The sequence below is a fragment of the Pecten maximus genome, chromosome 5, assembly GCF_902652985.1.
Source record: "Pecten maximus chromosome 5, xPecMax1.1, whole genome shotgun sequence".
Classification (NCBI taxonomy): Eukaryota; Metazoa; Mollusca; class Bivalvia; order Pectinida; family Pectinidae; genus Pecten; species Pecten maximus.
In genome coordinates, this window is record NC_047019.1 from 39,212,500 (window position 1) to 39,226,366 (window position 13,867).

The 13,867-nt window shown below is 34.0% G+C and overlaps 1 protein-coding gene across 5 annotated transcripts in view; it reads right to left on the reverse strand.

Moving 5' to 3' along the window:
* LOC117327994 overlaps positions 1-13,867 on the reverse strand; it is a 40,868-nt gene that overhangs the window by 16,204 nt on the left and 10,797 nt on the right. For all 5 annotated transcript variants that reach the window (XM_033885282.1, XM_033885285.1, XM_033885283.1 and 2 more), the window contains exons 2-6: positions 5,539-5,642; positions 2,855-2,972; positions 2,418-2,450; positions 738-763; positions 290-430 (exon numbers count right to left, since the gene is read on the reverse strand). In XM_033885282.1, the coding sequence (XP_033741173.1) occupies positions 290-430; positions 738-763; positions 2,418-2,450; positions 2,855-2,972; positions 5,539-5,642 (422 nt within the window). The remainder of the gene's footprint in view (positions 1-289; positions 431-737; positions 764-2,417; positions 2,451-2,854; positions 2,973-5,538; positions 5,643-13,867) is intronic.

A 13,867-nucleotide genomic window follows, 5' to 3' on the forward strand; every position in this document is an offset into this window, starting at 1 on the left:
TTTCTCTCTAATCCATCATTTAAGAACGCCTTGGAAGGTGTTAATTAATCGCATCGCCTCCAAAATACTCAGTGACATCAACTAATTTCCTGTATAGATAACTTCCAAAGACTGGCCAGCTGCTGTACATGTATTTGTCTGTCGACATCAATAAAATGTATGACCAAGCTTAGTGCCTTTGTCTATGAGGTTCAGGTGACTCTATTTGTTTTGGTGATCCTTATTTTGGAAATTGACAATCGTTAATGCTGATAAAATCTTACCTATTTATGAATGATAAATAAAATACCTTTCTACGAATTCCACCTTCTTGCCTCCCATCAGAAGGTCAATCTGAGCACGGTGGGGTAGCACCTCTCGTCGACGCTTCACGTATCGGAGTCTTTCCATGTATTCAAGCTCTGCCCGTAACCTCTCCCTCTGGCTTAAACTAGAACGTTCAATTTGATACACATGTTTATAACAAGAAACCTTGCCAGAAATTTTGCGATAAAGGAGAAGATATGAACATTCACAGAGAAATTAAGGCAAATTAAACGAGGATAGATTCAAGGTATTCAACATCCACTGAAACAAGTTGATAACGCTGACTTAATCTGGTTTGAACAGAAGACGAAAGTTACCACATATAGATGTATTACAATAGTACATTTTACAATACTTTTATAGTTTACGTTTCTCTTTACAAAAAAGAAAGTATCTGGCTAAATATCAAATTTGATTTGCGTGAGGCTTACCCTTCGAACACTTTAGGCGAATCCCACTGTAAACAGACAAAATGTTGTTATTACATATGCGTAATTATTGACACGTTAACAAATAACAAATAAGTGTTACGGCGAAATAAAAACATGTTGATAAAAATTCAATGCTATCGTTACATTAATTAATTTCCAGATGCTTCGGTAGATGTGATATTCATTCTATAAATATTGCTTCATTGTTTCATCATGTACTAGATGTCATTTCAGTCAAAACATATTATGTTTGAATAAATATCATATATTCATATCTAGCTTTGCTAATAAATACCAAACCTAACGATAATGTCTTGGTAAAGATTTTATAAAATGAATGATATATTCTTTTTTAGACTGTGGCTTATGAATTTACTACCTATTGTATCGGAGATTTATCTAGAATATTCCAACTAAAAAGTATTTGTTACACAATTAATTTTTCATGTTTAGAATTATTTAAAATCGTCATAAAAGATTTCCTAAAAAGGCCTATGGGAGGGTACAAAGTAAATGAACCGTACGTCATGTTATTTTAATCAAAAATCGCCGAGTCTGTGACTGAAGCTGTATGTTTTCTTTAGTTTTTTGTTTTTTCCCCTGTCAACACAAACATAAACCATAGTTCCGTGTTCTAATCTTCTCTGATAGATGTTACTGAAAATATTTGTATCTAAAACAGCATCACAAGGGAAAATCTTTATCAACTATTGAAAACAATCTAGCAAAACGTTGCAACTAACTACACATATAATGACATAGATCTACGTTGTTATTTTGGTTTAGTTCATGATTCCCTACTAACACCGAAGGCTAGTATTGACATTACTTGTTACTCTTTTACATGAGTTCTGTCATAATTACTAGTTCATTATTAGGATTTGAAACGTGAATGAAGTTAAAAATTTTATGATCGAATGTATTGATATGAAAAAGATTAAATGTGAATGAAATACTGTAATTCGGGAAAGATTTGTAATGGAACCAATATTTCTAATCGAATTTTATCAAGAATTATATATATATTTTTGAATTACTGTACAATTGTACATTATACTCGATATTCCCGTTTTACAGTTTAATATGAATAATTAAAGCAAATCTCATTGAGCAACAACACCCACAATCACACTAAGATTGCTTCTCCTGGGAAGCCGATAATGTCCACTAGCACCACCGAATACATCTCCTTCTCCATGCAATGTTAGCTACTGCACATTGCTAACTCCATTAAATGGACAAGTCTACCTAGGAAATACCATTATATTAGATCACCATTGGGAAAACTCCGAACAGTGTAACAACGGTACCTACCGAGAAGGGGTACAGATACTGGAATCAGATCATTGTCAGGTATGTTATATATACAATCGTTAATGGAGGGTAACACATATATCAATACATACATATATATACATGTCGAAATAAAGAATGTGTTAATACATGATAAACATACAGAATACTCAAAGAAATGTTTTCTCTCTCGGAAATACTGAACCTTTCACTTTCAGACAAGTACAGTTATTCCATCGCGTGTAACCGAAAGTGGAAGCAATATAATCACGCGGCGTATATTTAGCAGATAGAAAAAGCCAAACTTACAGTCAGAATATAATAGTGAAAGCAGAAAACGATACGTATTCCAATATACATGAAGACACATATAGTGAGATACAATACCTGATCTGGGATGCGTGATTTCGAGTAGGAATTCTGGGGTATAGTTAGAATAAATCAATAGTTGCCTGAACAGATTATGGTTATTATTCAATGTTAGGGTATCATGTAATTCTAAAGCTAACTAAAGTATCAACCCTATAGTACCCTATATAATTATCTTATATCCAAGGTTTTTTTTACTGTAATTGGACTCGTTTACTACTGTTTCATATTTTTTGTTAAACGTATTATCCTTGTAGTACATTATGTAAGTTTATAACATTAATTTGAAATCGGTATTATGTGTTTTTACTGAAAAGGTGGCATTTTTCTTTAAATACTCACAAACTTGAGATAATATCTATATAGCAATGGTACCGTGCAAATTTAATTAATCACAAAAAATACATATGGGGTTCACTTAATATTTGTCGAAAAAACAAGTGACGAAGACAAACCTGGTATCTATCTGTATGAAGAATTATCCCTCGTTTAGAACCCATACTGTATTCATAACCCCCAAAGGAATCCAGGTGACGCTTTGGAATCGGAACTTTCTTCATGGAAGTGGAAGACCTAGAATATAAAATGTTGTTATTCGTTATGTTGATTGTCAAGTCCCGAGTTATAATATTCACAACAAACCATACCAAAGTATATAAATGGAATGAAAAACAAAGAAACTACGTATACGTCAACACCTTCGTCCACATTGACATACATATGCAGGTATACATTACGTAAATAAATTATTAAATCATTTGTATTTATTATGTAAACGATGAGTCGCCTTTGTGTATGTTAAACTTTTACTTGTATATTGATGAGCTAGCCATAAACTACTAATATGGTTGAAATATATACGTCTAGCTTACCTATCTAGAGTGTATATTAATCTATTTATATATTTATCCATGTATATCAATCTTAAGCTGTATATTTCACAAGTTCATGGTCAAAGTAAAGAGGGCTTTTTCTGTGTCCTCTAATATCATCTGAATTCTCTCTTAACTTACACAGTTCTTAAGTTATACACTCATACTTTGTTATTCATGTTAATAGAATTATTTGGAATTCGCGAGATTATATAATTATACGAATTTTGAAATTCACTCTTTATAAACATGTCTCCATTGCCGAACCGTAGTCAGGAAGTTCTTCAGACGTTTCCACTCAGCTTAAGCATGATTAAGTATTATCTTTGTATAAATAACAAGAAGGATTTTTTTTTTCTGAAACTTTCTGAATTACGAAAATTTGCCAAACGAGGCGTATATTGGGTCTTTAATGAATAGGATCAAATGTTACGTTTGTAATAGAACTGTTCTGGCATTACTATTGCTGTACTAATCTCACATCTACTAGTTAACCTTGAGTTGTATCCCCTGCCTCTGACAGCTATCGAAGGTAGACTGGCTTGTACATAGTGCCCGCTGGTGGTCGTGTGTCGCCAGGTAGATTGCAATTTAATACACATTAACAATTCTATACCAGATCAAGATTTAAATCACAATTGTTTATGTCAAATGGGAATTTAAACAATACGTTAACACCATTTAAAAAGCACACACACATTTGAAGTATTTGTGAATACTTTTGTCTTAATAAAAAATTCTCCATGCATTCGGTGATTTATTTCACAAACCAGTAAATAAGCATTATTTTGACAATGGTTAGATTAAGTTATTTACAACAATAGTAAACACACACCAGTATAAGACATTTTATTGTTCGGAGATTGGCATTTAAAAGTCAATAAATCGTACAACAGCATTAGAGTTAACATTTTGACATTAATATATGTTTAATGTCACACTCACGTGCGTGTAAACCATGTTGCAGTTACACGCGCGATAATGTTATACAGCATGTTAAGAAGTAGTTATATATATATTGAAGTAATTGTTTCAATGTAACAGTAAGTCTCCGAAACACAGAAAGAGCAACAGAAAACCTCATTATCACTTAAATGCTTTTGTAAACAGTAAAAGTAGCGGATGTACGCGAGCATGCAGTTTACAATTAAGAAAGACAATGCAGTATCAGCTCCTCCCATACTTACTCCGCAGCTCCTGCACCACCTCCATATCCCTTAGCATGTGGAGCCATATTCCTGATATCGAGAAGTTACACGTGAAGGTTTGAAAGGCTTGCAAAAAATACACGTGCTCACCAGGAATATGTCAAATAATGACATAAGGAATATTTTTGATGACAATTTCAGAATTTCGTTAAATGAATGCTTTGATATTGATAATCTATGATTAGCTTTCTGTGAAAATTATATTTACAAGAGAACACGGCATTTCACACACAATCTTAAGTTTAAAATGTGAAAAAGAATGAAATATTTATAGTCTTTACAAAGTGTTTAAAATTATTTTTATTAGGAATGACACTGATTTTATTTCAAAGGGAGGAAAATGAAAACAAAACCTTTTTTATTATAAATAATGCCTATGCGTTGAATAGTTATGATTCGGTTGATTATTTCAACATACCCAGAAGATAAAACAGACATAAGACCATTTGTTAAGGTGGCCATCGCACCACGTCGTGCTCATTACCCTGTTCGTCTGACCCGAACATATGAGCATTTTGTATAACTATTATGATCATATCGTTATTTTTGTCACTACAGAAAACCTTAAGCCTCGGGTTGTGCTACAAACATTGTTATATTTCATCAACAATAGAGTGGATATGAACCCAACACAACCAAAGATTTAGATGTTTGAATTATCCGAGAAAACAATATATTTTCTGAACTGACTCAATGATTTGCATGTTAAGCGTACCATTCTGGGGCTCTTTGCCAATAACAAAAACAAAGTAAGATCATATCTATCCAACGGGGTTGGGTTTCTTAATTAAGTGTTCTAAATAGGCGTGTGGGATAATAATGGGTTTCGCGTGCGAGCTACCTTCTATACATATGGATTCATCAATAATATAATGTTGATTTATTGTCTCAGATGTTGTAATGTCTACAAAAATAAGCAATTCTCAAGACATTGCAAATATTACAACTGTTTAAAAGAACTGCACATTTTATGCATAAAAGAGAAATCAAATACTAAAATTTACCTTATAACAAAGAGAAATGTGTTATAGAAGCTATAAAACGTAAGGTCTAACTTACATGAAATTTTGAGGTTGAAATGGTACTGGTTCTGGGTTGACTGAAAAATCACCATCGTCTGGTAGTTTCGGTCGACTTCCGGTGTTGAAAGACATATGACGTAGCTAAAAATAGAAAGTATTTGTATTACTCTATGTCACACCTGTGAATCTGCTTCGCTTGACATAAGAAAATGGGTATAAACATAATGGATTAAGGTAACTTTCCGAGAAGCTCAACACACCATCACCAGCTGAGGAACTTCCAAACAATGCAAACCTTAAATAACTTTGGTCTACTTCCGCTTCTGGAAACCTTGGAAAGAACATAAGTATTCAGTTAGTAAATTGAAAAGTAAATCAATCAACCAATCAATGTATTAACATACTATCTACATTACACACATACCACTGTTGCTTGAACTTGCTAATTTTAAAGAAGCATAAGATATTGATTAATCAGGAAATTTGAAAAACGTACGATGAAATACTTCTACACAAAAAGGGATGTATATCGTTATACATAAAATTATATCATATCGTAGATTGCTGTGATGTAAGAACATAGATTGGAGTTAAAACTATGTCATAAGTTGTAGCCATATGAGTGATGTAAGAACATAGATTGAAGTTAAAACTATGTCATAAGTTGTAGCCATATGAGTGATGTAAGAACATAGATTGGAGTTAAAACTATGTCATAAGTTGTAGCCATATGAGTGATGCACATGGATGATGTGCGAGTAGAAAGTCGATACTGTACAAGGACGACATTCATACGAGTATCAGTGAAACAGAGTTTAAATCTTATTTGTTTTCAGAAAAGACATGTTTATGAAGTGAAGTCTCAAATGTTTGATGTAATGTATTTCATGTAAATTGGAATCGATAGTCAATGTGTTGTTGACATTTGTTTTCCGTGACTTTGTGTCATTGTATGAAGCAAGCCATGATCCTGGAAACATCATAGAAATCTATTGATCCAACATTTGCTCTTGTCACAGGGATTTAAAATGTCGTTAGAGCTAAATGTGCAGCTGTGAAGGATAGCGCAGCGTTGAACGCAGTTTGGAAATGATATGTTTAATGTCGAAAAGATCAAATAAATTACACAGCTAACCTAGGATTTTAATCTGTGTGTTAACTTTACCTAACTACTTAGGAATGCAATCGATTTATTGTGTTAGTAGACTGTACCGATACCCGATCGTAACAAACGCATTTTTCCATACAGTAGTTTTTTTTTCGATTGAGCGACCATCACAAAATATATGTATATTTTACCGACTGATCAAATCATGTTACAGTTATTATTGGAATGTTTTGAAAAAGTACGGCACCTGCGTTACTATTTACCAGCATTATCGGTCACACCCAAGGATAAGATAAAACATCTAAGACACAAGTCTGTTCATAACTCATTAAAATCAGTCAAAACAACAACAGGAAATCAAAAGTATGACCGAAAACACCATATTCAATCTACACTGTGGTTTAAAAACAGCAATGACTTTAGAGTTAGTAAGACAAGCACTATCACACCATAAACAATCTAAAGAGATGGTGATAACAACACATCTACAATACCCCTACATCCGAACTACACGATCATACTACCTCGTCGTTCTTCATACCCGGTCCATCCTGGTGGATAATTAAACAAAATCCTGTTCAGAGTTCACCGGCACAAAACCTTAACTTGGGACACACATGATTCAATATTGCGGCTACAGTTTAAGGCTTTTTTGGCCATGTCCTTTTAAATAGGAAGAAAACAGTTCCTGTTTCTTGATAAATTTTCATTATGATGAAGGCCTATCGAGTATCTCGTATTAATGCCTTATGATTGCAGGCATCTAGTTGACAGTTCTAAATTTAGTAGTGTTTGACAAAAAATTCTCTTGCAATATTTTGTAACAAACAAGTAAATATTATTAATTATATTTTCCTAATAAAAAGTACAGAAATATATAATCTATAATATGTACTATTGTCAAGGACAGTGAAATATAGCACTTCAGTTATTTTGTCGCTTGATAAATGTGTCATGTATGCAATTGCATGGTTAGGCGTTACTGCTATTTCTCGACTAGGAGACCGAGATCGTGACATCGAAGTGCAGACAGCGATTTATAATACTACTGTATACATTGAACGTAAATTGACTATATACTCTTTTTCTTTCTACATTATTGACAACATGTGTTTTGTTATTAAACAAAACACACATGTATGTGAAGGTTCAACATCACAGTATCGAGCGAAAATCACAATGTAACAAACATTTGTTTATCTTGATATTTTTTTTCTAAAATGAAATTGGCCCATTGATAATGCATTATTTGGCAGATGCATACTGCACACTTGAACTATTAAACCACAATCAGTATCGTTATACCGTCGTTATAACTACATTCATATGACTTATACAGATATGACCTCATTATAATACATTTAGTATGTCATATATTAAGAGATGTGTTTACACATCTTAATATAGATGTTGCTCCTTAGATGTAATGCCCTGATCTAAGTCACACATTAACCTCTTATATATACATATTTGTCCCATTCTTACTCTCATGTATGGCATGAGAGGTCATCGTTGATTACGAGGATATGTATGTTATTAATAACGTTACCATTCTCCTATTCGATATATGGTGAAATATTCACCAATAAAATATATTAATAAGTACCATTCTTACACCATAGATATACGTGGTTTGAGGGTTTAATTGTAAGATCAAACTTCATTTGTTGAATTTGCAGATATGCAGGTTAGTAATAATAGTTCAATCAAATACATTGGGTCGTTACTACACCTTGACATTGACCAATTTCCGGATAAAGTTCGTTTTGAGGCTATTATTTCATCCATACAAACTACAAAACTTATATAATACAAAAATTACACAAATTATATAAAGTAACAATAACATCCTAATTATAAAGTTTTAAATCAGGGACATGAATATAAGGTAAAATACCGGCGTCTCTGGGGTCTTCATTTTTGTGCCCTCCAGGATAAACGCTGTAATGGGCCCTATGGGACTCATAGGGCTCGGATACAGGTCCTGGAGGGACAGTCCTAGATCCTCCATCATTCCAGCTAAGTCCTCACAGGATCATGCTCAACATCCATCATGTATAACTATGTCACACGAAAGCCTCTAGCAATGCTACACAAAAGTCACGCCATCTTGTCCTCCACTATAGAACTACAAGTTTGGAAGTACCATTGCCTATAGAGACAGCCTTAGAAGAACAAATGTCCATACGTCATTGTCAACTGGTTGGATACCTACGCCCGACTATTAAATCCTAAATGCCCTACACTATATTATTCTATATAGCATAATAAGATACAACAAGTTAATAGCGACTGTCAATGGGAACAGTAACCTGATCTACGGTGCTATTGGATCTGCCTGGCCTAGGTCGAGTCGCTCGCCGATGCATAACAACGGTCTTCTGTGTTCCTATGACTGACGCTATCCCAATAGAGATCGGTGCTTCACCATTGTCTGGCGTTGAAATTGGTCTGTGGATCCGGGTGAAGATTCGGATCTTAGCCCTCTTGCGTCCAATATAACATTCTGTCTGCGCCATTCTCTATCAGATATGAATTAGCAGTTTAGTGTATAAAATACCTATGTATTCATTCTAGTCCTGGGACACATTGCTATACATTCTAAGTCTCCATATATCCACCTTATAAGGACTTTCGGACTTAGTTCACAGTCTATAGTTACTATTTGTAATACATTTCTACCCTAGGAAGTGATATATATCATTCTGTATGTGAACACATCCAACCAGGAGGTGCTGTAGACGCGAGCACCTGTCAATTAAGTCAGACTAATGATGGCAGTACAAAATGCCCGTCTCGGTATCCGTCTTATAAATGATCTTTTATCGACATTGCTTGTGAATATAACAGCTACTTGCGTCCTATGCCTTAGTCGTCTACCCGAGAAAGGCATTAATTCAGCCCTTACCATTCATGTTCCAGCCCAGTCTAAAGAATTTCTAACGTCAGATAGTCAACACATGTATTTCTTCTTACGACTAATTATACTGGGAGATATGGATACAGACGTGAAACACAAACAAGGAACAATGATAGGAGTTATGTAATCAAGAAGCACATTTCATTGTTTAACATGCTCCTAGTTAAACACACTCATCAGCATGTTATGGTTGAGATCAATTCTGGAAGATAAATAATAGAAATCATGTATGCGAGAAAAAGGTGGCCATTTTAACACTCTACCAGAGTCGTGTAGGCTATTGGAGTTGATAAAGTTAGTAGTTGGTTATTTTAACACCCTACCAGAAGCGTGTAGGCTATTGGTGTTGATAAAGTTAGTAGTTGGTCATTTTAACACTCTACCGGAGTCGTGTAGGCTATTGGAGTTGATAAAGTTAGTATTTGTTCATTTAACACTCTACCTGAATCGTGTAGGCTATTGGAGTTGATAAAGTTAGTAGTTGGTCATTTTAACACTCTACCGGAGTCGTGTAGGCTATTGGAGTTGTTAAAGTTAGTAGTTGGCCATTTTAACACCCTACCAGAAGCGTGTAGACTATTGTAGTTGATAAAGTTAGTAGTTGGACATTTTAACACTCTACCGGAGTCGTGTAGGCTATTGGTGTTGATAAAGCTAGTAGTTGGTCATTTTAACACCCTACCGGAGTCGTTTAGGTTATTGGAGTTGATGTAGTTAGTAGTTGGTTATTTTAACACTACCGGAGTCGTGTTGGCTATTGGTGTTGATAAAGTTAGTAGTTGGTCATTATGTAACACCCTACCGGAGTCGTGTAGCTCTACCGGAGTCGTGTAGGCTATTGGAGTTGATAAAGTTAGTAGTTGGTTATTTTAACACCCTACCGGAGTCGTGTAGGTTATTGGAGTTGATAAAGTTAGTAGTTGGTCATTTAACACTCTACCAGAGTCGTGTAGGCTATTGGAGTTGATAAAGTTAGTAGTTGGACATTTTAACACTCTACCAGAATCGTGTAGGCTATTGGAGTTGATAAAGTTAGTAGTTGGACATTTTAACACTCTACCAGAGTCGTGTAGGCTATTGGAGTTGATAAAGTTAGTAGCTGGTAATTTAACACTCTACCAGAATCGTGTAGGCTATTGGAGTTGATAAAGTTAGTAGTTGGACATTTTAACACTCTACCAGAATCGTGTAGGCTATTGGAGTTGATAAAGTTAGTAGTTGTTTCTATGAGATATGGGTCTTTGATCAGATATAAACAGTTTATAACTGGAACACATATCCACGTCACGGTGATATACATTATACAATGTATGGGACCGTGGTGGCCAAGTATTTCGGGTGTCCCGACACTTTATCACTAGCACTACACCTCCGGGTCGCGAGTTCGAAACCCACGTGGGGCAGTTTCCTGGTACTGACCGTACGCCGGTAATTAATTTTTCCCTGGGTATTCAGGATTTCCTCCTTCTCCAAAATCTGGAACGTCCTAAAATTACTCTAGCTGTTTATAGAACGTCCAACAAAACATTACGCCCAAGGTCAATCACTTGGTGAAGTTAATACTCGGTTTACTAAAGTATTTGTCTGTTCAGTTTCGATTGAAATACGAAAGGAACCAAATGGTCCTATCCCTCGTAGACAGTTTGTATCTCAATACATCCGGTTATTGTTCTCGTTTGTTTAAACATTAGTTTATTAAACATCTAGTACTGTACCATTGTTCCCCTTATCGTCACCAAACGTTTTTTTCTCGAAACCCGACGTTGTTTGTACGTCAGCAGTCGATATGTTGTCACAGAACTTATAACATTTAGATAAACTCCTGTGATGTCGAATCAACTTGGACAGGTAGATCCTGTTGATAGGGTAAACAGATGTGTTATTATCAGGACACGTACAATTGAAGGTTACAGTTAAAACTGTCACGGCTATCGACAAAAGCGACTGATGACAAAAAGTATGTGGTGTCATTGATTTGAAATTGAGGAAGCTACTTACAATGTACATAGTCAATAAATGTCTTATCGTCTAAAACATTTTGCCATAGAACTATCTGAAAGCGTAATTGAATAACTGGCCACTCTGAACTCAAAATTAAGTCGGCCAAGGGATTGGGGGACATCTTGTCATAAACTCGGACACAATTATCTAATAATAGTTCAATTATCTCATCCTCAGTAGGTAATGTCTCGATTTCATACTGCATACCTGTTCACCTTTCTTTTGAGGCAGATCAATAATAGGGAAATTGTATCTCTGCAAGATTCAAAGGTTATTTTGAGTTATTGAGAATCTCCATTCCTTCAATTCGAGAGTAACATAAATGGCGATGGCCCTTGGCCAATAGTGCCAAATAGTACAAACTGGGGTACCTATTCAAATATATAAATATCAATTTATTAAATTCGATAAACATAAAACAGATATAAAGAAAAAACACTGAATACTGTAGGCTGATTTAACCCAGTCGCTTAATGAAAGTGTCTCCTTAGATAATCATGCATAATGAATAACTCGTCATCACTCGTGGCGATAACCGATCGCCCAGTACTTCACGGGTTGTATGACACTCCCAGTTATAACACTAATTACGTGTTTACTTATTAATATGTACCGATACCATCTCTACATTGTCAATGAATGTATGACAGTACATGACGTGACATAAAGTATGACAATCACAACAAATGTAAGTCAAATAACGACAAAGATATCAAAACTAAAAATTAAAAACAAGGGATGCAAAGCGCATGGGTTAGATACAAAGCCTCCGGGAGGGAAGAGTTTTCTAACATTATCTACACCAGTTGTCAGGTAGTAAAATTAGTTAACAGCATATTACATTGTTAGACATAATTTACTGTATCTATTACATCACTAAACATAATTCACTGGATCTGTAACATGGTTAGACATAATTTACAGTATCTTTAACATGGTTAGACATTATTCACTGTATCTTTAACATTGTTAGACATAATTTACTGTATCTATAACTTGGTTAGACATTATTCACAGTATCTATAATATTGTTAGACATTATTCACTGTATCTATAACTTGGTTAGACATAATTCACTGGATCTGTAACATGGTTATACATAATTCACTGTATTTATAACATGGTTAGACATAATGTACAGTTAGTATATATAATATTGTTAGACAAAATTTACTGTATCTATAACATGGTTAGACAAAATTCACTGTATCTATAACATGGTTAGACATAATTCACTGTACCTGTAGCATGGTTATACATAATTCACTGTACCTATAGCATGGTTAGACATAATGTACAGTTAGTATATATAATATTGTTAGACATAATTCACTGTATCTATAACATTGTTAGACATTATTCACTGTATCTATAACTTGGTTAGACATAATTCACTGGATCTGTAACATGGTTATACATAATTCACTGTATTTATAACATGGTTAGACATAATGTACAGTTAGTATATACATGTATAATATTGTTAGACAAAATTTACTGTATCTATAACATGGTTAGACATAATTCACTGTACCTGTAGCATGGTTATACATAATTCACTGTACCTATAGCATGGTTAGACATAATGTACAGTTAGTATATATAATATTGTTAGACAAAATTTACTGTATCTATAACATGGTTAGACATAATTCACTGTATCTATAACTTGGTTAGACACAATTCACTGTACCTATAGCATGGTTAGACATAATGTACAGTTAGTATATATAATATTGTTAGACAAAATTTACTGTATCTATAACATGGTTATACATAATTCACTGTACCTATAGCATGGTTAGACATAATGTACAGTTAGTATATATAATATTGTTAGACAAAATTTACTGTATCTATAACATGGTTAGACATAATTCACTGTATCTATAACTTGGTTAGACACAATTCACTGTACCTATAGCATGGTTAGACATAATGTACAGTTAGTATATATAATATTGTTAGACATAATTTACTGTATTTATAACATGGTTAGACATTATTCACTGTATCTATAACATTGTTAGACATAATTTACTGTATCTATAACATTGTTAGACATTATTCACTGTATCTATAACTTGGTTAGACATTATGCACTGGATCTGTAACATGGTTATACATAATTCACTGTATTTATAACATGGTTAGACATAATGTACAGTTAGTATATACATGTATAATATTGTTAGACAAAATTTACTGTATCTATAACATGGTTAGACATAATTCACTGTATCTATAACATGGTTAGACATAATTCACTGTACCTGTAGCATGGTTATACATAATTCACTGTATCTATAACATGGTTAGACATAATTCACTGTACCT